The 25,936-nt window shown below is 38.6% G+C and overlaps 1 protein-coding gene across 2 annotated transcripts; it reads right to left on the bottom strand.

Moving 5' to 3' along the window:
• Positions 1-4,748: 4,748 nt before the first annotated feature.
• Positions 4,749-23,134, bottom strand: PTAC2 (plastid transcriptionally active 2). Of its 2 annotated transcripts, XM_010273841.3 has the most exons (4): positions 20,955-23,128; positions 5,982-6,296; positions 5,796-5,903; positions 4,749-5,474 (listed from the first exon to the last, which is right to left on the bottom strand). In XM_010273841.3, the coding sequence occupies exons 1-4, from the start codon at positions 22,826-22,828 to the stop codon at positions 5,135-5,137; spliced, it is 2,637 nt and encodes an 878-aa protein (XP_010272143.1). In that variant the 5' UTR covers positions 22,829-23,128; the 3' UTR covers positions 4,749-5,134. The 2 variants fall into 2 exon arrangements, with proteins under 2 accessions (XP_010272143.1, XP_088742699.1); XM_088886573.1 differs by lacking the exon at positions 4,749-5,474 and having other exon boundaries at positions 5,792-5,903; positions 20,955-23,134.
• Between the last annotated feature and the right edge of the window lie 2,802 nt (positions 23,135-25,936).

Genomic DNA, 25,936 nt, shown 5'->3' with positions numbered 1-25,936 from the left:
ACCAAATGTAAGCTGGTCACCACTGACCACTTTGCTGCTTTTAAAGCAAATTATTCTACCCTTACCAAACACCACCTTAAGACTTGAAACATATATTGTTTTATAAGTTATAACTTATAATCATTAACTCCATCATATGACCATGAATGGTTTTCCCCGAAAGTACAGTTAGGTTTCAGGCAAATCATGTGAATAATATATAATTGCATTCAACTAACTGAGCTAAACAATATATGGAATGGTGGATGCAATTAATTTTAGGTTAAGATGTTATTTGTCTTGCCAGGTGGCAATGAGGAATGCATGCATAAACCGAATATAAGTGTAACGTCAGTTGAGGTGGTAGAACAGTAGAACTGTAGAAGAACATCTCTTGCATCACAGCCATGCACCAACACAGCCTCTAGATTCTACAACTCCATACATTCCATTTATTGGGGTTCATGTGTTCAACGTCAACCATGAAAGTGGGAAGCATCTTTACTTCAGATAAGATGTTTTACGTCTTTCTACAATGTATTGAAACTGTGAGAGTTGGTTTCCTAGATTTCTATCTCTAAGTCAAATGCTCATGATTTTCCTTTCTCTCCAGAGTCTCCATGATTATTAACTTGATGACTCCAGGCGTTACAAATTACAGAGCCAGCCCCAGCCCGAATTCTACGCCCTAGTTCTGGATTTAACTTGTTTACAGAAATCTGATTACATTAAGAGGATTTGAGTTGCAATTAAATAAGGGCCCGCTGGGCTGCAGGCACATGGTCGTTTCAACTTTGAGCCTCAAATCAGGTACGGGTTTGGAATCGTACCCAGCCCAGACTGGTGTTAAAAGGTGATGTCGTTTGTCTTGTGGTGGAGGTGGTGGTGATGGTAGATGGTGGGGTCGACACTTTGACACGCTGGCTAGCTTGTGGTATTGTCTCATACTGCGCCCTGTTAATCCCACTCTGACCCACCTGAGAGCCCTCTCTGTCAATATATACCCAACAAGAGAGGATGAAGGAGAAGAAGAAGGCTTTGTTTTTGTCCTCTGGGAGTGTACAATTTACCAGTAATCAGCCATTATAGGAATTGGGATCTGCTCCTCACTGATCACACCTCACACCGATCTCACAGTCACATCCCAACTCTTTGTTTCTCTCTTATTTTTTACCAAACCAAACGCAGCCTAGATACAATATACATAGTGGGTTAGGTGAGGCTGAGGTCAACCAAACCTACTCTAAGTTCAAGTCCATATGCTCAACCAGAACTGGGTATCCCAATCAAATCTGAAACTCTTGGAGCCTGCAAGTGCCTAACCTCAACCTAAAATTCTTCTTCTCAAAATTCAAAAGTAATTATGCTTCATTTTGAAGATTTCAATTTTCTTTTTCTCTGAGAATTTGATTGGGTGATGCGTTGGTCTCAGAAATTTTCTTGGTATTTTTATGAAACTGCTGTCAACAGAACAGTCATGAGTCGCAATTACCTCACCTTTCACTACCTGACAAGCATTGTGTGTATATCGTTGATCAATTTATACAATCAATTCAGACAATAATAGAAACTAAAATGTAGTGGGGTTAGGGGTTAGGAGACTTCTTTTCATTTTGAACTTTGGTGGTGAGCAGAGTAGCGGTCAACAAAATGAAATAGAATGACACAAGGGAAAGTGGAATCCTTCAATATTTCACAATTCACACCTTTCTTTTTCCCTCTTCTTTGTCCCTTTCTTCTCCTGTCTCTATTAACAGAAGAAAACGGAGGAAAATTGGAAAATTCAACCAATTTACGGGTAAAGTCAGTTCAGAGCGTGTTACACTCTGTTTCTCTAATATAATCTTTCTTTATCAAAAAATTAAAAAAAAAAAAAAAGAGTTTAGAAGCAAAGACCCTAATGTCTGATGTTTTCTTTAGTCTTTTTCAATTAAAGTTGGCAACCCAGGTTTGGTCAAGTAAAACAATTGTTTTTTTTTCTGTAAGTACTCCCATAGCCTAGAGGCTTAAGCTTTTAGGTTGTAAATAATGTTCAACATTCTTTAGAATCCGGTCAGTATTAATCTATCTCTTTTGTTAATTTGGACAAGGTTCAAATCGAGTGTTTTAAGATTATCAATTTTTTTTTATTTTTTTTTTACTTTCATATATATTTACAGTGAGGTCTGAGGACTGATTTAAATAAATACTTTATAACATTTAAAAACATGAATTTTTGAAAAATTCTTAGAAAAGTACAATACGCCTGAAATCGATACTTTGAACCTTGATATGGATTATTGAGGTGATAATTTGGACAAAGCATCCAAGATTTGGATAGCGTATCTGCCTTCAATCGCTATCTTATCCAAGCATCTGCCTCTTAAAAATCCTCCACTGACGAATGGCCATTAGTTCTGGTTGTGGGGTTCCGCACAAATGCACAATTCAAGCTAATTGAAAGGTCAAATCCACTGTCAATTATTATATTAATATAAATATAAAATGGGGTATGGGTGTCGGGCTTCCCACATATATTTTCCCCTGATGTTTTATTTTATCCATCAATCGGTTGTTTGCAGCACACAAGAATATGTGGTAGTCCATTTTTTTTGTAATAGATCTAAGGAAGCAAACACTGGCGGTACATAACCCTGCCTACTTTTAAGTAGAAGCACAAATTTGAGATTTTCTTTGGGGGGTGGTGGTTCACACTTCACAATACTCCTCTGATGTATTTTTTTTTTTTATAATACAAACAAAGCCTTAATTGTTTGAATGTCTTGATTCAGTGATTGGATTTATAGATTAAAATATTTAGATAACATTTGCAAGCATTGTCATCATATGATGCCATTAAAATATTCTAATTTAATTTATATGACCCGAACATGAGGCCAAGGCATTTATCAGCATTATATAGTAAAGATAAAAGCAAAATACTTTAAATGCTACATCAGCATTGTCTCTTTCAAACATGTTTCAACCTAATTGGAGAGAGGGAGGTTGCATTGCTGATTATGGTGAAACACAATTATATATAGAAAAAAAAAAGGACAGATGCCAAACACCCTCTTTACTCGGATTAGGTATGTATTCCCACTATGAACTATAATAATAAAGGAAACTAATGAGTTGGGATTTTTATATTTAGAATGCATGTGCATGGAATGGATGGATTTAAGTATTTATTATACCATATATATTTTAGTCATTGTTACTAGTGAAAGCATCTGAGACCTTATTTTTCTATTTTTCTATTGCAAGTGCTGAGTGGGAGAAAAGGAAGGAACAGTGTGAAGTGGCTATAAATAATAAAATAGTGAGTTAAATAAACTGAGAACAAACTTGGCAAAAATGAGCTTCAACGGTGCTCGGCTCAACTCAATTCTTTATTCATAAACCCTATCTGGGCAAAAAGCTTAGTTGATCTCGGCATACTTTATTTGGAGGTTAAGACCTTGAAGGCTGAAGCCTTGCACAGTATCAAACAACTAGGAGCTCCATATCTACAAGTATAAACAAGGCAAAAAACAAAGAAAAAGAAAATCCCATCCTCCTTTAGAAATCCTCCGAGATGCAATACAGACAAAGGGATGGCATCCAAAGCAGAACTTTGTCATTGGAATTCTGTTTACGGACACCCCCATCAAATACCTCTAGAGACGTGCACAATCAAGCATCTTATTGTTAACGAGGAAACAATGGATCAGTTCTTTGATCTGATCTTGGTATTCCATTTGCCCACCAATGAATGCGAACTACTTCAAATCTGATCCTTATAATTGATTCAATGTAGCTCCTGTTGAGTCTCTTAACCGGATTAGGACTTGGGAAGGAAAGTTTATCCTTGCCCATTTCTGCTACATGGAGCAGGTGAAGAACTTCAACTACATTGGGCTTGGGCCCATTCAAAATTTGACAAACATTCAACCCACCCCGGCCCAAGTTGAAGTTGCATCCCTAACATAGTAACATGGAGTGCGTCTAGGGCCAACCATGCCATCAATACCGAGTAGAATAAGGAACCAGTGAGGAATACTGATCAATACGATAATATAAAAATTGCTCATTGTGAGAAAATGTTGATCATACATTCATATTCTTGCTTATAAATCTACTCTTAAAATGCTTTTGCACGTGTCCAGTGCTAGTTCTTACGTTACAAAAGGACTTATTTTGGGTGGCCAGACGCCACTGGGAAGTTTAGGTCCTCAACAACCCAACAACCCGGTTCATATAGTTATCATTTATGTATATATTATTTATGTCAAGAGAAGTGTCTAGGACTTGAATTCATGCAATCGCGTATAAACTTACCCTATTTTTTGAGGATAGGCTTCATGCAATTGTCTATGAACTTACTGTGTTTCAGCACTACTGCACGAAGTCTGAGCTAAAAAACCTGACGCTATCAATGATTTTCCCCCTAGAGATGCATACTTGGCCCTCGTTAGTTGCACAAGGAAGCATTCTTTTAGATGTGCCCCCCCGCCTCTGAATGACCAGAAGAATCATTGAGACGAAGGCTACTTTGTAAGCAGTAGTTTCTGCATTACTTCCTCTTCTTCCATCCCCCCCACTCGGACCTGCTGGGGCAGCGAGATAAGAAAAGATTTTCCTGTTGAATGGCCATGCAGTTGTTCCTAATCAGAGACTACACAAATCTACCGTGAGGGGCACCTTAGGAAAAGGTTATGATCAACTATCTCGTTAGCGAGCACAAAAATCCCTCCTTATCTTTATATTTGTATCATACGTATCTATTCTCGAAACTGCACCAACTCTTCTGACTAGAAAAGAATCTTTAGTAATGGTAAGGAAAAATATCGTCCATACACGTTTAAAAAGAGAGCACCCCCTGTACAGGCGAGAACAAAACTTCCAACCCCGTTCATAAATTGGCTCTGAACAGATCAGCAACCAATCTAATTGAGCTTTTCCTATGCCGGCCGGATCTCAATTATCTCACTAACCATGTTTTGAGCTGTTTGGCAGCTGAAATGCGTATTTGTTAAATAGGACACTTTCCCCACCAAGAGGATGCATCAGCTGCTATTTCCCAACACCAGCAGCTTTCATGAGTAACTGGTCCCTGCTTTTTTAAGTTTATCTCAGTAAGGGGGAGACTAATATCCCAGCTACGTGGGCAAGCTCTGCAAAATTCATGAGCCAATTAGGCAGTGGTTGTCATAAGTTCAGTTCTTGTTCTTGTGCTCATCTCGGAATCGTCATTAACATGTAGGTTACCATCAGAACCACTCCTTGATGTCTTTCTGCCGGGAAGGGGAAAATTGGAGTTAGTGGTGTTAATCAATTTATCCCTTGTGGACCCCTCTGAAGATGGCTCAGGATCTGATAAAGTCCGTTTCAGCTGAGGTCGATGGCAGATTATCCGGCCCTTGTTCCAACCAGGGAAACAAAAGGATGATAATGCATTATCCTTCAAAAATGAATAAGCCGCCTTTGCAACAGGAAGTTCCCGTGTTATTGAACTTTTCTCCATCTCTCCCCGTCTGGTTAACAGAAAAAGAACACCATCAGTAAAGGATATTCAAACAATGCTGCCACTTCTCCAGCTCTTGTAAAGATATAAGGCAAAGTTTCAATCAAATCACAAAAACCATAAAATCTATGTCTGTGCCTTGTAGTCAGCTGTTCCATTTGTAGAAAAACAAATGCAGTAGACTACTGTACACTCATGATCATCTGGATAGCTCAACATCAGTAGAAGAATGTTAGACTTCCTGCATGTATGATGGGGACAGGTATATCCATAGGAACACTTTCTGTTTAAGATATTAGAGTGTAGATATGAAAATAAGAAAAATTCTTACACTACTACCACAGCTGCCAGCTGAGGAAGATCCATTCCATTGGTAAACATGTCATACATGTTATTGAGCCAAACTGATATAGAAGCAAGGGCACCACCTACTGACATCCTGGCAAGGAATAAAGCTCAATGTTAGAGACCGACAGAGAACGCAAATAAGAACAATAGTTAGCAGCACAAATGATACCTATGCACATCCACAGACCACATGAGCTTGCTTTTGCGGAACAGTTCAGGAAAGAGACCATGCTTTGTAGCTTCATTCAGAACTCTTGCAGCTCGCTCCTTTTGTCCCAGCCACCACAGTGCATCTAGAAGTGCATTATAGAACCTAAATCCTAAACCACAGCCTTCAGAGTTAAACTTGTCAAAGATGTACTCTACCATCTGCCAGTTAGAGTCATCATCATAATCCCCCTTGATCATCCGTCCTATCACTTGATGAGCATTTGATACCTTATTTGTGACCATCTCATTTAGCAGCTCATGGACGTCATCCCACCTAAAATTTATGAACTGTAGGAGTGAGCCAAGTTGCCATTAAAAATAGAAGAAAAAGAGAAGATAATGCAGGCATTGATAAGGAATAAATTATTATCACGAGGAACTGAGGATAAAGAACTATTAAAAACCATGGATACACGTGTCCTCTTTTATGACCATACAGAAATATGATTCTCATAAATCAAAAGGAAAAAGAAGACATCAAACAAGTCAATTGTCAAAATGTATCAGCTTTTCTCGTTTAAAGAGTGGTCTGGAAGTTTTCTAAACCAAAAAGGATTCTTAAAACTACTATCCAGGTGTGCCTCAAATTCCAATAGAAGAAGCTATTTGGCATACTTTATATTTTGCCCTTTGAAAAAATTAAGGTCTGTGTAGCCCTCAACCTCTTCTATTTCTTCCTTAGCAAAGTTTGCTTTCTTTAATCCTGAACCATATTTAGAGTTAGGGGTGTTCAATATATGGTCTAGACCGCCAAACCGCACTGAACCAAACCAAAATTGTCGGTTTGGTCTCCTCTGGCCGTAAAACGGTTTGGTTTGGTCTGAGAATTCCTTGGACCATAAATTTACTAGTTCAGATTGGTTTTTTGAAGTTTAGAAACCAGACCACACCACAAAATGTATTAAACCTAATTATAAATAATATATTTATTAATGTATATAATATAATAATAACATATGTATGTATGTATTCATTTAACATTTCATACATTATCGTTGTTTGTTTCAAATTTTTAACTTGTAATTTAATACCCAATGATCTGTTTATGTTTGAGAAAGTGCAAATGTAATTTATATAATAGTAATAGGTGGCACTTGTTAACATTTCATTTTGATATTTGAATTGTATTTGTTATTTATATAGGTATGCATGTTATTGGGGCTTTCTAATTGGGTTAAGCACAATAGAATGACCCAAACCATATTAGAAAATCGGACCAAACCATAATAGAGCAGTTTGGTTTGGTCTGAGAATTTGTCAAACCGTAATTTACTGGTTTGGTCTGAGATCTCCAAACTGAACTAAACTAGACCCTGAACACTCCTATTTAGAGTTTTGGTAAGCTTTGGTCCCATCCCAACCCTGAAGAGATTTTCTAGGTTTTGCAATATCATCATTATCATCTAAGTCCTATCCCAACTATATGGGTTGGTTACATGAATCCTGTTTCGCCATTCCATTCTGTCTGGTGTCACATCCAGATGCCCCAGCATACCCTTGCCCATTTGACACCACACCTGGATTAAGGTGTAGCATGTAGCTTCCAGGGAACGCCCTAGCATGAGCATGAAAAGACAAATATATACATATTTTTGTTTTTATTTCCCCCAATATGCATGTATATATTTATGTGTATATGTCACAATCAGTAATAAGGTTCTGTTAACATGATATTTTACCTTGCATCCAAAGTATCTGCACAGAATGGATACATACTATATGAAAACCATACTAATTTTCAGCAATGAGTCGTTATATTCTATCTTAAAAGCAAAAGGAAACAAGTAGGGAGAAATTGTTTTGAACAGCTCAGCAGGGAGAAATTGCTTTCCTAGAAGTATTGCCATCAAAAGTCCTGAACATAGTAAAGTAATTTAAAAATTTCTGGAGAAATCTATTGTATCTTGCAGTGAAGGATTTTAACTGAGACTCTTTTTTTATGGATAACAGAGTCTTTATTGATTGAAAGTGAAAAAATAAGGATTTTAACTGAGACTCATTCTAACTATCATTTAAGTTTGAAAACATGCATCTTCAGACATCTTTGCAGATAGAAACCAAATACTACTAAGAGAGATAGAGAGATATGCCTTATGCCTACTGTTATAACTGCCTATCGATGTCTCAATGTTGCAACATACTGATGTAGTTCAAAACTTTCTAGAGAAATTTGCTGCAACTTGAAGATGCAAGAATAAGATATGGGGGTTCAACTTGTTAAATTCTAAAACAGTAAGAGCCCTCTAAGGCTCTCCACCTAACGAGAAGACCATTTTGACTAGGGAATGTTCATAATGCACAGAACCATATATGTGACACAACAGGAAACAAAATTAAAAAAAAAAAAAAAAAAAACAACTTCAATGTCTAATTGAATCATATACACTTTTACCCAGGTTGATCTTCAATGAGACTCCTTTAGAACCTGCTCAGATTCAATTTGAAGCTAATTAAGACTAAAATGGGGATCATCTCATAATTAGTTTTCAGCATAAAGTCAAAAAAAGTCATTCTCATGGATGGACCTACAGGACCTATCCAACCTTGTTTATGGTGCATCAGATCTTGGGAAAGGTTTTCTTGGGATGCTGCCCATAATAGGCCAACTTTTGTTGGTTAAAAATGCTCTTAGTCTGGAAAATTCATGCCTGGATACTTAATAGTTATTAAGGGGGTGTTCTATAACGTGGATGAGAAATTGGTGGGTGTGAACTGGTCCACACCACACTCTGTGGCAGGGACCAATCCACACCACACTACTGTTTACACCTGTTCTGAATTGTGGACAGAAACTGTCTATACCCACAGGGGCATTCTGCAGGTGTAGTGTGGATTTGTCCACACCACACCTATTGATTTCATACATCTCATATACAACTTGTGAGATAATTTACACAATCGATCATGTAGGGATGCAAACGGATTGGATTGGATTCAAATCAAGGTATATCTGATTCCGATCCAATAGCAGAATAAAAGATCCAATCCAATCGGATCCAAAGATCCGATTGGATCTCACAAATGGCTATTCAAATTCGAATCTGTTAAGGATGTCAGATATCTGAATCTAATCCGGTCCGATTCAAATTATGAAAAATTTAATAAATTATTAAAAGAAAAAACAAAAAAGTTTATATAAAGAAAAACAAAAAACATAAGTTATTTTTTCAACTATTTTCATCATATATATTAATATATACATGTCTTTTTATAAAAAAAAAAATTAAAAATGCAATATAAACATATTTATAAATAAATATATTAATATATACACGTATTTTTATAAGTAAATATGTTTATAAATATATAAATATATGTATCAGATCGAATCAGATCCTGTTAGATCGGATAGGGGTGATCCAAATTCCAATTGGATCCGATCCAAAAATCCCACAAATGGTTATCTGAATCTGACAAAAATAGGATCGGATTCAAATTGGATGATCTAATCCATTTGCACCCATATGATCATGAATGGAAAAAAAAAACTACAATTTTAGCAAAAAAAATTGAAATAATAATGGAAAAAATAAAACACCAATACATAATTACTAATAAATATATTTATCATTATAATATTATCTTCAGCAATAAACAATTTAAAAAATAATTTCAATATAAATTAAAATATATTAAAGGTTAAATAAAATGAGGGTAGTTTGACCAGTATTAACACTCCTGCATTACACTGAACCATTCCCACAAATTGTCCATACCATAGTGTGGCCGATCCATAGTTTTCAAGGCATCTAGGTGACCCTGAGCGACATTGGGGCGCCTAGTCGCCTAACCGCCTAGGCAGGTGCCTAGGCATTGCCTAGGCGATACAAATTTTATAATATAAAAAACTGACTTTTGGCTAGTTTCCTAGTTTTATATACCATTAAGAACATTAAATTTCCTCTAAAAATGTGGCAAATCATCAATCTAAAAGATAATACTACTATCTTTTAACATTAAATTTTACATATATTAATTTCATTATTTTCAAAAATAATACTACTATAATAAGTATTTGATAGAGAAAATTCATATTAATTAGCAGCTAAAGAAGGTTATTAACTTTATATGATAAATATTCAAGATGGAAAGTAAAATAGAAAAAAAACAAGGATGGAGTTTCTATTTTATTTAATTAGAGAAAGAGAATAGAGAAAAAAGAACTTTATTATTCTATGCTTTCTTTCTTTCTTTTTCTCTTCTCAAAACCCTTTGATATTTTAAATTTCAATAGTAAAACATTAAAACAAAGTATAATTGATATAACAGCATATAATAAAATGTATTAACACATACATTAATAAGATACAACAATATAAATGATATTATAAAAGGCGCCCGCCTTGTCATTTTTGTCACCTAGGCGGGCGCTTAGTCGCCTAGTTGCTAAAAATCAAGGCATTTGGGAGAGGCGCCCAGCCAATGCCTTGACAACTATGAGCCCATCTGATAGGCCCCAATTAACCTTACGTATGCCAGGAAGAGGAAAGGTCAACAATCAGCTAAGGGGGGGAAATAATTGAACAATTAATCACATGAGGGCAATTATAGCTGGAGGGAATAAGGAGAGTCTTGGGGCATTTATAGCTATGTCAGTTATGAAAAAAGAAGAGTTTTTGGGCATTTACAACTAGGCCAGCTGGGCATTTATAGAGGGAGCCAGTTATGCTATCAGAAGAGTATAAGAAGGGGCTTTAGGGGATAGGGGGGTATGTTTTTCTTTGAGTAAAGAATACTGTGAGTGTTTGGGAGAGCCGGCGGTCTCTCGAAGAACCGACCAATTGTTAATGTTTTTCTGCTGAATGAATACTAGTCTCTTTTGTTGATGTTCGAGTGTGTGAACGCTGTTGTAAGTCTGTGAACTGCGTGTCAAATTTCTGGGTCATAACAGTGGTATCAGAGCGCGTCTTTCCTCGGCCATGGTGACAGCTAAGGAAGTGGCATCGCAGGTGGAGGATTTCGAAGAACGCTTGACTTCTCTGCATTCTGAAGTGGATGGCTTACGTGATGAGATAACAGCTGGACTTTCGAAGATCTCGTCTCTGGAAGGAAGCGTTCAAGATTTGGTGAGACGTTTTGATCTGTTGCTTCAGCAACAGTCCTTGTCAGCTCCTTTGTCTACAACTGACAATGCTCCTCCTGTATCCGCATCAAGTCGTGCGGCTGACAAAGGGAAGAGTGCAGCTTTCCCGACGTCCCCTTCAATGTTAGTCCCGGAACATACTTCTGATTCACTTCCTCAGAAGTTGGAGCTGCCTATTTTTTATGGGGAAAATCTAGACGGCTGGCTTTCTCGCGCAGAGCGTTATTTTGAGATTAATGGCTTGCTTCCGGCGGAACGTCTGCAGGCGGCAGTGGTCTGTTTAGAGGGTGATGCACTGGCTTGGTATTATTGGGAGGATGGTAGGCGACCTTTTCATGGTTGGACAGAATTCAAAGAGCTCCTCCTTGAACGTTTTCAATCGACTCAGGAGGGTAATTTACAGGAGTAGCTCTTCTCATTACATCAGTCTTCTACTGTTAAGGAATATCGTCGCCAATTCGAGGTGCTCTCTGCTCCCCTACGAGACCTGTCGGTAATCAGTCCGAATAAGGGCAAGTGTTTTGGGCTGATAGAAAACTCCAGTTATTGGGATGAATCAGAGTCCCAATGTAGGGATTATAATGGGCACTTGGCAGCACTGACATCAGCCAAGGAACTAAGTTTTGCTGAAAAACTCTGCACTAATACAGCAAGAGGCTGCTGGGTTGGAGGAAGAGGCTTCAATTCTACAGGTGGTTTTAGTTGGAAGTGGTCTGACAATGCAACACATTGGAATGAGTCCATCTCCCCTAGGGCACCATTTCACTCCAATGGCTCCAATTCATCATGCAAAGGCATTAATCTAATCAATACCTGTACATCGGTGACTAATGGCCAACCAACCCTTGTGGGTGAGAGATGCAACAACTCTCATGAGTTCATCTGTATGCTTGATATAGAGAACAAATGCTACCACCTGCGCCGCCACAAGGAGTATCTTATCATCCTTGCAACTGTTAGTGGGATGATCCTTTGCACAACTTTGGCTGTTGTAATTTGGTTGCTTGCATACAGGAGGAGCAAGAGGTGCAGAAGGTCTCGCAAAGCATCTAATCCATCAACATCTGCACCAGTTACCCCATCATGGAAAGTCTTCAGCAATGAGGAACTGAGGCCAATTACAAAGAATTTCAGTGAAGGTACCGTCTTGTTGGAAATGCCAAGACTGGGGGCACATATAGTGGGCTTTTACCTGATGGAACAAGGGTAGCAGTCAAGAGATTGAAAAGGTCTAGCTTTCAAAGAAAGAAGGAATTTTATTCAGAGACTGGAAGAGTTGCAAAGCTCCATTATCCTGCTGCCGTGCGCAGTGTGCGTCCATCCACGATGCCTGGAGTTACTGGTTGGAAGTGCTTATTCATTGGCAGGACCTGCCTGATTTTGAAGATTCTTGGGAGCCTTTTGACTTACTTCGAGACAAGGTTAGACTTTGGGCAACGGGTAATGATAGGCCCCAATTAACCTTACGTATGCCAGGAAGAGGAAAGGTCAACAATCAGCTAAGGGGGGGGGAATAATTGAACAATTAATCACATGAGGGCAATTATAGCTGGAGGGAATAAGGAGAGTCTTGGGGCATTTATAGCTATGTCAGTTATGAAAAAAGAAGAGTTTTTTGGCATTTATAACTAGGCCAGCTGGGCATTTATAGAGGGAGTCAGTTATGCTATCAGAAGAGTATAAGAAGGGGCTTTGGGGGATAGGGGGGTATGTTTTTCTTTCAGTAAAGAATACTGTGAGTGTTTGGGAGAGCCAGCGGTCTCTCGAAGAACCGACCAACTGTTAATGTTTTTCTGCTGAACGAATACTAGTCTCTTTTGTTGATGTTCGAGTGTGTGAACGCTGCTGTAAGTCTGTGAACTGCGTGTCAAATTTCTGGGTCATAACAGAATCTAAAAGATAATACTACTATCTTTTAACATTAAATTTTACATATATTAATTTCATTATTTTCAAAAATAATACTACTATAATAAGTATTTGATAGAGCAAATTCATATTAATTAGCAGCTAAAGAAGGTTATTAACTTTATATGATAAATATTCAAGATGGAAAGTAAAATAGAAAAAAAAACAAGGATGGAGTTTCTATTTTATTTAATTAGAGAGAGAGAATAGAAAAAAAAGAACTTTATTATTCTATGCTTTCTTTCTTTCTTTTTCTCTTCTCAAAACCCTTTGATATTTTAAATTTCAATAGTAAAACATTAAAACAAAGTATAATTGATATAATAGCATATAATAAAATGTATTAACGCATACATTAATAAGATACAACAATATAAATTGTTAGAATGCTCGAGTCAGGGGTATTTTGGTCATTCTGGATTATCTACTTGAGAGTGAAAGGTCTATTGTATCTGAATATAAGTTATGTGTCCCATCTTCTATGAGGGACAAAATGGTCTTTCCTGTAACTCTATGTTTTTGAATAAATACAAGTGGGTCAGCTAGGGGAGGCTGATTTTGACTCTCTTCTAGTCTGGCCGAACCTTTCTTTCTTTCTTCTTCTTCTTCTTCTTCTTCTTCTTCTTCTTCTTCTTCTTCTTCTTCTTCTTCTTTCTCTTTTCTTTCTTCTTCTCTACTTCAACCTAGAATCTGCTAGGGTTTACTAACATGGTATCAGAGCTGTAAGGTCGTATCCTCATTTCTTTCTTGCTGCTGTTCTCTTTCTGGGTTCGCCGCCAACTTTCACAGTCATCTTCTTCCTTTTCGACTGACCTGAGTGGAGGTTTGATAAGGAGCTGAAAAGGAGCTGTCGTTTTGTGGGCCTGGAGGTGAGGATGCCTCTGGTCGTTGCTGTGGTGGTCATTGTAGTGGTATACTAAACCCTCTATTCAGTATCGAAGAGGGCTGAATGTGGACAGGTATGAACACTACTGTTGTTTGTCCAAGTAAGGGACTGAATGTTTCTTTTTGTTTCAAAAGTTGGTTGTGGTGGTGCTCAGTGTGACTGATATGCATCTCAGTCGTGTTCCTCTGCATTTCTCTTCGTATGTATGTTGAAAGAAGAGTTGTCGACTGCTGAAGTTCACAACAGCAGTAGATTAGTGGTGGTTGTGTCGTGGTGATTGGTGTATCTATGTTTCAAAATATTTAAAAGTGATCTCCTATACCTTGTGTGTAATCAGTTCTGCAGTGTGCAGCCCAAGTGTTTGATGTGAGGACTGAGTGATTTCAGTCTTAGTGTGTTGATGGTGAATGGTTCTGCAGTGTGCAGCCCAGGTGTTTGATGTGAAGACTGAGTGATTTCAGCCTTAGTGTGTGGTTCTCATAAAAGGTAGTGTAATAAAGCATCAATACTGATTCGTCCATAACCATAATTAGATTAATTTGGTTCATAGGAAAAATTCATAGGAAAAAAAAAGAAGTAAAGAGCCACGAGTCAATAAAGACTGAGGAGATTGACTCAAGAACAAATTTCATTAGGAGCTCCGTTGCAAAGTTCAGACCTAGCCATTAATCGAGAAGCGATGGGAACGAATGTGTATTTAAAGAAGCTGGAATTGGTGGTGTTATAAGTGAGATAAGTCTTGTGAAAGAGTGTGAGGTTGTGTTGTATATTTGAAGGTGAAATAATTAAGATGGCTTCATTTGAAAATGGGAATGATAACAAAACAGGAGTCATACTTTCTCCAGACTATCTAAGTGTTCAAATGACATCCATCAAATTGAATGGTGAGAATTATGTACCATGGGCAAAATCTGTGGAGGTGTTCTTGAAGGCCAAGAGGAAGGTAAAACATGTAAGAGAGGAGAAATCTCCCTCTGATTCCCCTGGGTTCAGTGACTGGGAACAAGTAGATGCACAGATAATGACATGGCTCTGGAACAGCATGGAACCAAAGATTAGTGTGAACTTCATGTTCCTAGATACAGCTAAGGAAATCTGGGATCATGCTAAGAAGTTGTACTCTGGACAAGACAATACAACTACGGTGTATCAGTTGTACCAAGAGTATTTCAATTTGAAGCAAGGGAGTCAAAGCTTAGAAGAGTACTATGCAAGTTTGAAGAACATTCGTAATGAGCTCAATGTGTATCATCCTCTAACATCAGATGTTCAGATCCAAAAACAGCAACGTGAGCAGCTTGATGTGACAAGGTTTCTTGTGGGGTTGAAGGCTGAGTATGAGCCTGTCAAAGCACAAATATTGGGAGGATCTGCTCTTCCCTCACTTGAAGAAGTTTTTGCTCGTCTTAAGAGGACATCCATTGAGTCGGTAGAACATTCTTCTCTCTCTGACAGATCTGGTTTGGTAGTGACTAAAGGGAGTAATAGTCAGAGAAAGTGTACACATTGTGGTTTAGAGGGGCACACAGTTAATTTCTGCTATGATTTGCGTGGTGCACCCAACACTTGGGCTAACCATGCTAGGACTAAGGGTAGTGACACAATTACTGAAAGTCAGCAAACTGACCCAATCCCCTCCACATCTACTTGTGCTTCTGAGAAGGAAATGGTGAGTGTACCACGTGCAGTATATGAGCAGTTCATTCAAACATCTCAGCAGAACACCGCTACACTTGCCCATTCAGGTATGGCTTGCTTAGCTTCCAAAGACTCACACTGGATCATTGACTTCGGGGCCTCGGACCATATGTCTGGGACTGATGATGTATTTTCTTCCCTTTCCCACTCCTCCACACCTCAAACAGTTAGACTTGCTAATGGTTCTACATCTCCTATCTGTGGTGTTGGTGATGTTAATCTCTCCTCCTTGCCTTTATCATATGTTTTATATGTTCCTAAGTTTCCTTTTAACCTTATGTCTGTCAGCAGATTAACCAAGTCTCTTAATTGTTCTGTAACCTTCTACCCTTCTTCTTGTGTGTTTCAGGATCTCAAGACGGGGAGGAAGATTGGTGGAGGGCATGAAGCAGGTGGATTACATTACCTTGATGGTGGTGGTCCTCCAGTAGCTTTTCAGTCATCTCTTACTCCTCTTCAATGGCACTGCAGACTTGGTCATCCTTCTCTCAAGGCCTTGAAGTTAATGGTTCCTTCCTTGAGTCATCTTTCATCATTAAATTGTGAGTCATGTCAATTGGGTAAACATCATAGAGTCTCATTTAGTCCAAGAGTTGATAGTCGTGTCTCAAGTCCTTTCTCTTTAGTTCATTCCGATGTATGGGGTCCAATTAAAGTGGTGTCATACAATGGGTATAAGTATTTTGTAATCTTTGTTGATGACTTTTCAAGGATGACATGGATTTATCTTATGAAAGATCATAGTGAGTTGTTCCCTATTTTTCAAAAATTTTATGCTGAAATACGCACTCAATTTGGTGTTCATATTAAAATTCTTCGCTCCGATAATGCCAAAGAATACAACTCCTCACCATTTTAGCAATACCTAGAACATCATGGGATCATTCATCAAACTTCTTGTGCCTACACCCCACAACAGAACGGTGTAGCTGAACGAAAAAATCGACATCTTCTTGAAACTGCTCGATCCTTGATGATTAATATGAATGTCCCAAAACGTTTTTGGAGTGATGTTGTTCTCACATCCTGTTTTCTAATCAATCGGATGCCCATGTCAATCCTTGGAAGTCAATCCCCTTTCTCCGTGTTGTTTCCCACTTTATCTCCATTTCCTCTTACCCCAAGAATCTTTGGTTGTGTTTGTTTTGTTCAACACTTGGGGCCTGGGTTAGACAAGCTAGATGCTCAAGCTACTAAGTGTATCTTTCTTGGCTACTCAATGACTCAGAAAGGATATAAGTGTTATAACCCAAAATCCCATAAATCGTTTGTGTACTCTGATGTCACCTTCTTTGAGTCAGTTCTGTTCTTCTCAGATGATGGGGTCTCTTCCTCTCCCTCTATGGTTCCCCTTCCTGTACCTGTTGTGGACATCCTTCCAGTAGCTCCTATTTCTACTGCAGATGCACATCCTATGCCTGTTACTACTGAGAAGCCACCAATCACTCAAGTGTATACCCGCAGAAGTGCATCGGGCCCTCCTCCACTTCAGCCCCTGTCGACAGATCCTGCTACTGCTCCTCCTTCAGATCCTGATCTTCTTATTGCTCTGCGAAAAGGTAAACGTACTTGTACTTCTCACCCCATTTCACACTATGTTTCTACTGCTCACCTTTCTGCTTCTCATTGCAAATTTATATCATTACTCTCATCTGTTCCCATTCCCAAGACAGTCCAGGAAGCTCTTGCCTCCCCAGGGTGGCAGCAAGCCATGGAAGAACTCTCTGCTCTACAACATAATCACACATGGGAACTCACCGCTCCTCCTTCCGGTAAGCACACAGTTGGGTGTAAATGGGTCTACACAGTGAAGTATCTTCCTGATGGCAGTGTGGAGCAATTGAAAGCGAGGTTGGTGGCCAAGGGTTATTCTCAGATGTATGGTGTGGAGTATATGGAGACATTTTCTCCTGTGGCTAAGATTGGTTCAGTTCGGGTGCTGATTTCATTAGATGCTATGTATGATTGGCCTCTTGTACAACTTGACATAAAAAATGCCTTCCTGCATGGTGATCTAGTTGAGGAGGTGTATATGGAGCAACCACCAGGGTTTGTTGCTCAGGGGAAGTCTGGCAAAGTGTGTAGGCTCAAAAAGGCAATTTATGAACTGAAACAATCTCCACGTGCTTGGTTTGGCAGGTTCAATGAAGTGATGAAAGCCTTTGGGATGAAACAATGTCAGGTTGATCATTCTGTGTTCAGCTATAACTCAAGGATGGGAAAATCTTGCTAGTCGTGTACGTGGATGATATTGTCATAACTGGGAGTGATAGCAATGGAATCAACAGGTTGAAGAAATTCTTACAGGATCACTTCAATACAAAAGATCTGGGGAAGCTGAAATATTTCCTGGGAATAGAGGTTGCGAGGTCAAAACATGGGATCAACCTATGTCAGAGAAAATATGTTCTTGATCTACTTGAAGAAACAGGGTTGTTAGGTGCTAAACCAGCAGAGACTCCTATGGAACTCAATGCCAAGCTGAGTGTTGATGCGGGTGAAGAGTTTGATGATCCTGGAAGATACAGAAGGTTGGTGGGCAAATTGAACTACCTGACCATTACCCGACCAGATATATCATTTGTTGTGAGTGTGGTGAGCCAGTTTATGCAACATCCTCGGGTTCCTCACTGGGAAGCTGTATTGAGAATTGTTAGGTACCTAAAAGGTGCTCCAGGTCGTGGTTTGTTATACCAAAGTGGAGGAACTCTTGAGATAATAGGGTACACAGATGCTGACTGGGCTGGTTCTATATCAGACAGGAGATCAACTACAGGGTATTGTACCTTCCTCGGTGGCAATCTTGTAACTTGGAAGAGCAAGAAACAAACAGTGGTGGCAAGAAATAGTGCAGAAGCAGAGTACAGGGCTATGGCCCATACCACACGTGAGCTAGTATGGCTGAAGAACTTGCTTCAAGAGATGGGATTCTCAATTGACAAACCCATGAAACTATACTGTGATAACCAAGCTGTTGTTCACATCTCTTCCAATCCCGTCTTTCATGAGAGAACTAAGCATATTGAGGTTGATTGTCACTTTGTAAGAGAGAAAGTGACAAGTGGGGTGATAACCACATCTCATGTGAGCTCAGGAAATCAGTGGGCAGATCTCCTCACAAAGGGATTGTCTCGGGGAAGAATAGATTACATTTGTAACAAGCTGGGACTATATGATATATACTCTCCAGCTTGAGGGGGAGTGTTAGAATGCTCGAGTCAGGGGTATTTTGGTCATTCTGGATTATCTGCTTGAGAGTGAAAGGTCTATTGTATCTGAGTTTAAGTTATGTGTCACATCTTCTATGAGGGACAAAATGGTCTTTCCTGTAACTCTATGTTTTTGAATAAATACAAGTGGGTCAGCTAGGGGAGGCTGATTTTGACTCTCTTCTAGTCTGGCCGAACCTTTCTTTCTTCTTCTTCTTCTTCTTCTTCTTCTTCTTCTTCTTCTTCTTCTTCTTTCTCTTTTCTTTCTTCTTCTCTACTTCAACCTAGAATCTGCTAGGGTTTATTAACATAAATGATATTATAAAAGGCGCCCGCCTTGTCATTTTTGTCACCTAGGCGGGCGCTTAGTCGCCTAGTTGCTAAAAATCAAGGCGTTTGGGCGAGGCGCCCAGCCAATGCCTTGACAACTATGAGCCCATCCACGAGAAAATACTGTGGATGATAAATTGGGGTGTGGCTCATCCCTGTCCATGCTATTTTCTAGACGGGGACTATCCACTTCCACACAAAGCAGAACACCACATTCTATCGTGGACAAGACCAAAACGGCCCCATCCACGATATTTTCACACTACCGAACACCCTCTAAGTGGCTCTGGAAGCAACTCTTGAAAAGAAAGACCAACTTTTTCTTGCAGTATGTACTTTCAAGGGTTCCACCATGTCCGTAAAGAAAATTGTATACTCATTTATCTTTGAAGTTTATAGTGCCTTGATCTTTGCATTTGATTAGCTGTTGAGTAGAAATTGGAAACTTTTTTATCATTGGTGTGAACCAATGTAAGAGTTTTAGAGTTATGTTCTTTGCTCCTAGAACCCTAGATGTTTTTTAGTGGCTTCCCAATTTTAATTTTACTGATTTTTGGTTCTTAACTTAGTGCAGCTAGGAATTCTTTAGTTCTTTAATAATTAAGATCAGTTGAATTCCAACTAGAGTCCAAGTATTTTCTAATTCTCTCATGATACCTTGTCTAACAAGGCGAAGTGCCAAGACGTTTTTGCTGACTCCACTTGGAGCATCATTGACATCATATATGATATAACAAGTGCCAACAAAGCTAGGCCCAACCACCCAACTGTGTTGCAATGTCTCAGTAACGTTGGACAAGGTTATATTAAATGGATTTAGATGGTTTGACCATATGAAATGAAGACTAATGAGTGCACCAGTAAAAAAGAACCAATGTGGTACAAGTTGCAATCTCTGAAAGGGCAACTAAAAGACCGAATATGTTTTAATTTGAGGTAGTAAGAAGAAACTTCAATCTATAAATCAATGGAACCACTGGTTCTTTAGTTGGACTAAATTGTGCATAGCAAAATATAACACAGAAATAATCATTTGATATGAAGGCAACAAGTATAAGGTGCCCAATCTAACAAAGATTTGATAGAGGTCATTACATTTGATATGTCTTTTTGTTGTCTAGATGTTAATAGAGGTCATTACAATATTCAAAGATTTGATATCCATTTTACTTCTGCCTTTCTGATTAATTTGTATAAGTACTGCAATTCCCAATGTTCAACAGTTCTCCAAAAAATACCTACTACAAAAGTTTCTGGGCGATGACCACCAACCAGACAATGTTTGTTAATGTGCAAGTTATATACAATTTTTCATTTTCAATGTTACATTGGTGACAAAGTAGTAATGAATTTCAGCTGTCCAATTTCATTGTAGCTAAAATTTAAATGATGAGACCCATCAAAGTTCAACAGTTCTTACAAAATTTCCATGGTACAGTCTCTGTAAAACTCAAATACCATATCAAATTGTGTAATTACCCACTACTTTGTTTTTCGGTGTTTATATTATACTTATCATCATCATCATCATCATCTAAGCCTTCTCCCAACTATATGGGGTCAGCTACATGAATTATGTTTTGCTATTCTTCCATATGTGGGCGCTTAAATCATTTCTTACTACTTCCACCCAACCTAGATGGCAAACCAAATTGTGCATTTTATTAATCTGTTAGTTATAGAATGAAAAAGATCATATAGATGATAAGCAAGGGTAATAACTAAGTTACCAGTACTAGTGCAAAACTGCACATAAATACCAGAGCTAAGCATCGTGAAAATTAGTATAGTAAACAGCAAGGTAACACAAAAACTAACCTGTCATTCTTTGCATGAACTGATAGCAGCATACAATAGCACATGACATTAGGCATGATTCCCAAAGATTTAATTTCCTGAAACTGCTCCTTACTCTCATCAACAAGACCTGCAGAGCAGTAAACTCTTAAAACAGCCTCAAGAGTCCTCTCATCAGGGTCACATCTTGCCTTTTCCATCTCAACATATGACTTAATAGCTGCTTCAAACTGTCCCCCCTGTCCAAAGGCTTCAATCATACTATTGAATGAATCCCTGTTACGTGCAACACCAGACTCGCCCATTTGCCACATTATTGCCTCTGACTCCTTGTAGAGACCACCTCTAGCAAATGTGTGTAACAGAGAGTTGTAGGTTTCAACTGTTGGCTTGCTACCAACCTCATGCATTGTATTAAATGCAACAAGAGCTTCCTCATACAATGCAGCCTGTCCATATGCCTCTACAACTCCAGTATAGGCCTTGGAACTCGGTACCACTCCTTTCTCATTCATGTGCAATAGAATCCGTTTTGCATCTTCATGGAGTCCACCCTTTCCACAAGCAAATATCAAACCCTCGTATGTCTCCATATTTGGCTCAACATTCTCCTCCACCATGTCATTAAACAATGTGACGACCTCCCTAAAATAACCACCCTCGCCAAACACTTGTATCAATATATTATAAGTAGAAGCATCAGGTTCTGTATTGCTAACTTTCATCTCAAGAAACAACTCACGAACGTCGTCATATCGCCCATGCCTCCCATACAAATTCAGCAAAATACTATAAGTTGCAGCATTCGGCATACAACCTGCAGATTGCATTTGCCTAAATACACCCATAGCCTCTTTAATCGACCCAGAATGCGCATAAGCTTCTAACAATACGTTATACGAAGTGATATCTGGCACATTCCCCTCTGATTCCATCTCTTTAAGAAGATTAGAAACCTTCTCAAGCTTCTCCAATTTGCCAAACGTCTCGACAAGATAAGTGTATGTATTTATATCCGGAACAATTCCGGCCTCGTTCATGGTTCTAAAGATCATCTCCGCCTCATCCCCGAGGCCCCTACTACCACAAGCACAGAGCAACGTATTGTAAGTTACAAGATCTGGCTGAATTCCCTCATGTCGCATCTCAGCAAACAAACCCAAAAGCCCTTCCCACTCCAAACCGCCCCTAGCACAAGAATTAATAACAGTATTATAAGTCAAAATACTGGGAGAAATCCTTTCTCTCTTCATTCGTTCGAGTAGCTCGAGCGAAGTCTGGTACTGACCATTCCGACCGTAAGCGTTGATAAGAGCAGTGAAAGAGAACACGCTGCGGGCGACGCCATGAGTGGGCATTTCGTCGAATATCTCAGCGCACTTGTCGAGTAATCCCTCTCGGCCCAACACACCAATCATAATTGTGTAGATGTGTTCATTTGGCTTGCACCAGATCTGCCGTTGCATGTATTTGAAGAGGCGAAGCGAACGTTGCCAATCACCGCGCTGAGCAAACTCTTTAAAGACTAAGGCGAAGTCGTTAAGTGAAAGCTTGTTCTTGAATACGTCGAGGCACCGAGCTATGCTGCCTCGAGGGGGTAAGCTGCTGAGTTTGTTAATTAGGGTTTCTACATCGTAGCTGTACTTGCCTTTCTCTACTGTTACAGATGGGTTTCCGAGTATCAATTCTTTGGGTTTCGCTCTGGTTAACCCGGATAAGAAACTCCGGCCACCGGATAAGAAGTTGCTTCTTTTGGTGGGAAAGGAGCCCCAACCGAGAAAGTTGGAACTTCTTGGTTTGCCATGGAAGGGTCTGAGTATAGAAGATGAAAAAGCTGGGTTAGATACGGAGAGAAAGGACATGAGGGTCATTTTGGGTGCAATGGGAAGAAGCATCAGCTTTGAAGAAATTCCGTTTTATATTCTCGAGATTTCTCGCTGGAGTTCATGAGATTTCTATGTTGATCGTTGGTAGAACCGTAGAAGGTAGATAGAAGAAGCTGGACGCTGGAGAAGATTTCAATCGTTTGCTTAGCCTTCTATCTGTTTTTTGAGAAGAAAGAAGATGGATAACGAGGACTTGAGACTAGGGAGCTCGTGAAGTCCTCTGAAGAATGACACTGAAGCTCCAATGGTGACACGTGACATCCTGTTGGCTGTGGATAAAGAATCATGGTAATAAGGTTTTAAAACGTGGGTAAGACAGTGGAGAGTGGCGCGACTGAAGCTGAACTCAACAAAATGATTTCTTCAACCGTTTTAACGAGGTTTTAACTTCTAAGGATGTGTGAAAACAGAGGATTTGGTGGATTGGATCGCTTAAGCTAAACCGTCGAGTCGTCAACCTGGGAATGAATTAGGGCTGTTGGCCGTGTCATTCTAACTCGCCCGCGTTGGCCTAGATGACCCGGCTGCTCAATCTTCTCCCCCATTTGCATCAGTAATGTGCCATCACTTGGTGGAGTTGGTGCATTGGTATGCTTGGTTTGCAATCAGAATCGGAATCGCCCATTTTCATAATTAGGGGTGGGCATTCGGTTTATTCGGTTAAAAACTGAATTTTATTAATATTATACTAATACATATTATATATTATATATTAGTATATTTGTGTACATTATAATATATGCATATATTAATATATTTTATATGATATATATTAGATACATATTATAATATATTATGTTTTACATATTAATAATATATATTATAGTATGTATATAGTAAATTTCGGTTAATTTGGTTTTTTCTGTTAACCGAATTTTCACTCTTGAAAACCAAAACCAAAATTTTTTAAAACCGAATTAATCAAACCAAACAAACTGAAACCGAAAATTTTGGGTTTGGTTTTAATCGAACAATGCTCACCCTTACTCGTAGTCTGTTCAGTTCAAACAAGAATAGGAATGAAAATTGGAATCAGCAGGAATGGGATTTCATTCCCAAGGGAGGGGTAGGGAATGGCCATTCCCACAAATGGGAGAATGTCATTCTGGTAGGAATGGGTCTGTTCAGTTCAAACAAGAATAGGAATGAAAATTGGAATCAGCAGGAATGGGATTTCATTCCCAAGGGAGGGGTAGGGAATGGCCATTCCCACAAATGGGAGAATGTCATTCTGGTAGGAATGGGAATGGGATTCCGATTCTGCCCAACCAAACAGTTGGAATCAGAATAGCCCATTCCGATACCCATTCTAGACCTCTATTCTTGTGAACCAAATGGGGCCTTATATTTTTGTGAAATAATTGCAAATATTTGGGCTACTTTTTGTTTCTCTGTAAAATCCAATGAAATGTTTCGGTTGTTAATTTGATAGTCAATTTTTTATTTAATTTACATCCCCATATTTAAATTTGATTCATTAATATTCATATTTGACTTGAATCTTATCGATCAACTTCATATTGGATTTGGATATTAATCAGTTGATAAATTGAACTAAGAAAAACAAAATGTTATATATTATTGATAAAATTGAATAAAACAATGGCATCAAAATTGGTAAAATCTTACATCTTCTATTCAGCTTACACTTAAAACAACCAAGGAAATTTGAAACCAAGAAAAGTCCACATACTCTAAACAAAGGCATTTTACTTGAACCTACTAATTTCAAGTGGAGTCAATTGCATTGAAACAATGGAAGAAGTCTATTGCAGCTTATTATTCAGCCCTTACTTCCATGTGGAAGGAGCTGGATCGCTACAAGTCTATATATTACAATAGTAAAAAGGATGCTTCCGCATATGAAAATTTTCTCTCTCGAGAAAGGGTGTTTGCATTTGAAACTTGTTTATGAGCCTATACAGGTTTAGATTTTAGGTAGTAAGGAACTTCCACCCCTTGAGGAAGTGGTTACTTTGGTGCAATTTGAGGAAACTATGGTTGCTTCTATAGATCCTTCTAAGGGGGTGTAGGTGGCTTTACTTTCTAAGGATGATAGCAAGAAGGGTGGGATATAGAAGAAGGGAGGAGGTAACAAAGACAAGTTTTTGTGTACTCATTGTAAGAGATTTGGACACACAAAGGAATTTTGTTGGGATTTAGTTGGTTGACCCAACTAATATTGCTTCTTCCACTACTAGACAGGATACTCAATAGCCCAGTTAGGGCAACACTACTCTAATTCATCATCCTCTATCCTCTGTAATTAACGATGGCCTTGTCTTCTAAGCATCATGTGTGATCAATTTAAATAGTTTGGGCATGTTCTCAAATAGTTGGAGGAAACTTATATTACTCCCTCCATCCCGTATGTAGCAAATTCAAGTAACCATTCCCATGCTTTCCATGATTCTTCAGCTCCTTAATTTGATTAAGGTGCCACAAACCATATGGTTGGGGTAAGTCTTCCCATTTCTCTTCTTATTGTATATTGTCTAGAAACTATAAAGTTAAATTTGCTAATGGCCCTTATCTATTGTTGGACAAGGATTGCCTCTCTTCCAATTGGCTTAAGCTCATTTGATGTTTACCATATTCCAAAGATGCCTATTGATCCCATATCTATTAGTTGCATTATCAAATATTAAATTGCTTTGTTACCTTTCTCCTTGACTACTGTTTTTTTTTTTTTAGATTTAACTTCGAAGAGAATGATTGGTAGAGGTCACATGACAAATGGACTCCGTATTTTAGATTTAGTGGCTTTTGATTCTTCTAAGAGCACTAGTTTATTGAGTTAATATAGTTTGCATAAGAGTAAGCGTAATAAATACTAGATTTACCTATGACATTATTGTTTGGTCATTTATCCTTTGCTTCTTTGAAGGTTTTGTCTACAGACTTATTCAAGTTAGTGTCTTTGTCGTCATTAGAATGTTCTACTTGCCAGTTGAGCAAACATTGTAGAAGCCCATATCCTCTAATAAAAAAGTTGTTTTTCCTTTCATATTGTGCATTTTGATGTATAGGGCCTTACATCATTATGGTTGAAAGTGGATGTTAATATTTTATCAGTTTCATTGATGATTACTTATACTATACATGGATATGTATGAT

This window comes from Nelumbo nucifera, chromosome 4 (genome assembly GCF_055504915.1).
Source record: "Nelumbo nucifera cultivar China Antique chromosome 4, China Antique-T2T, whole genome shotgun sequence".
Classification (NCBI taxonomy): domain Eukaryota; kingdom Viridiplantae; phylum Streptophyta; class Magnoliopsida; order Proteales; family Nelumbonaceae; genus Nelumbo; species Nelumbo nucifera.
Note: the sequence above shows the minus strand (reverse complement) of the source record. Positions and strands in the feature narration are given on the sequence as shown.

Excerpts from the sequence above, each read along its gene's own strand:
- PTAC2 (XM_010273841.3), bottom strand. The coding sequence starts at position 22,828 with ATGCTTCTTCCCATTGCACCCAAAATGACCCTCATGTCCTTTCTCTCC. Across the intron at positions 6,297-20,954 it reads GTTCATGCAAAGAATGACAG|GTGGGATGACGTCCATGAGC; the intron begins GTTAGTTTTTGT and ends CATAAATTTTAG. Across the intron at positions 5,904-5,981 it reads TGGTCTGTGGATGTGCATAG|GATGTCAGTAGGTGGTGCCC; the intron begins GTATCATTTGTG and ends ATTCCTTGCCAG.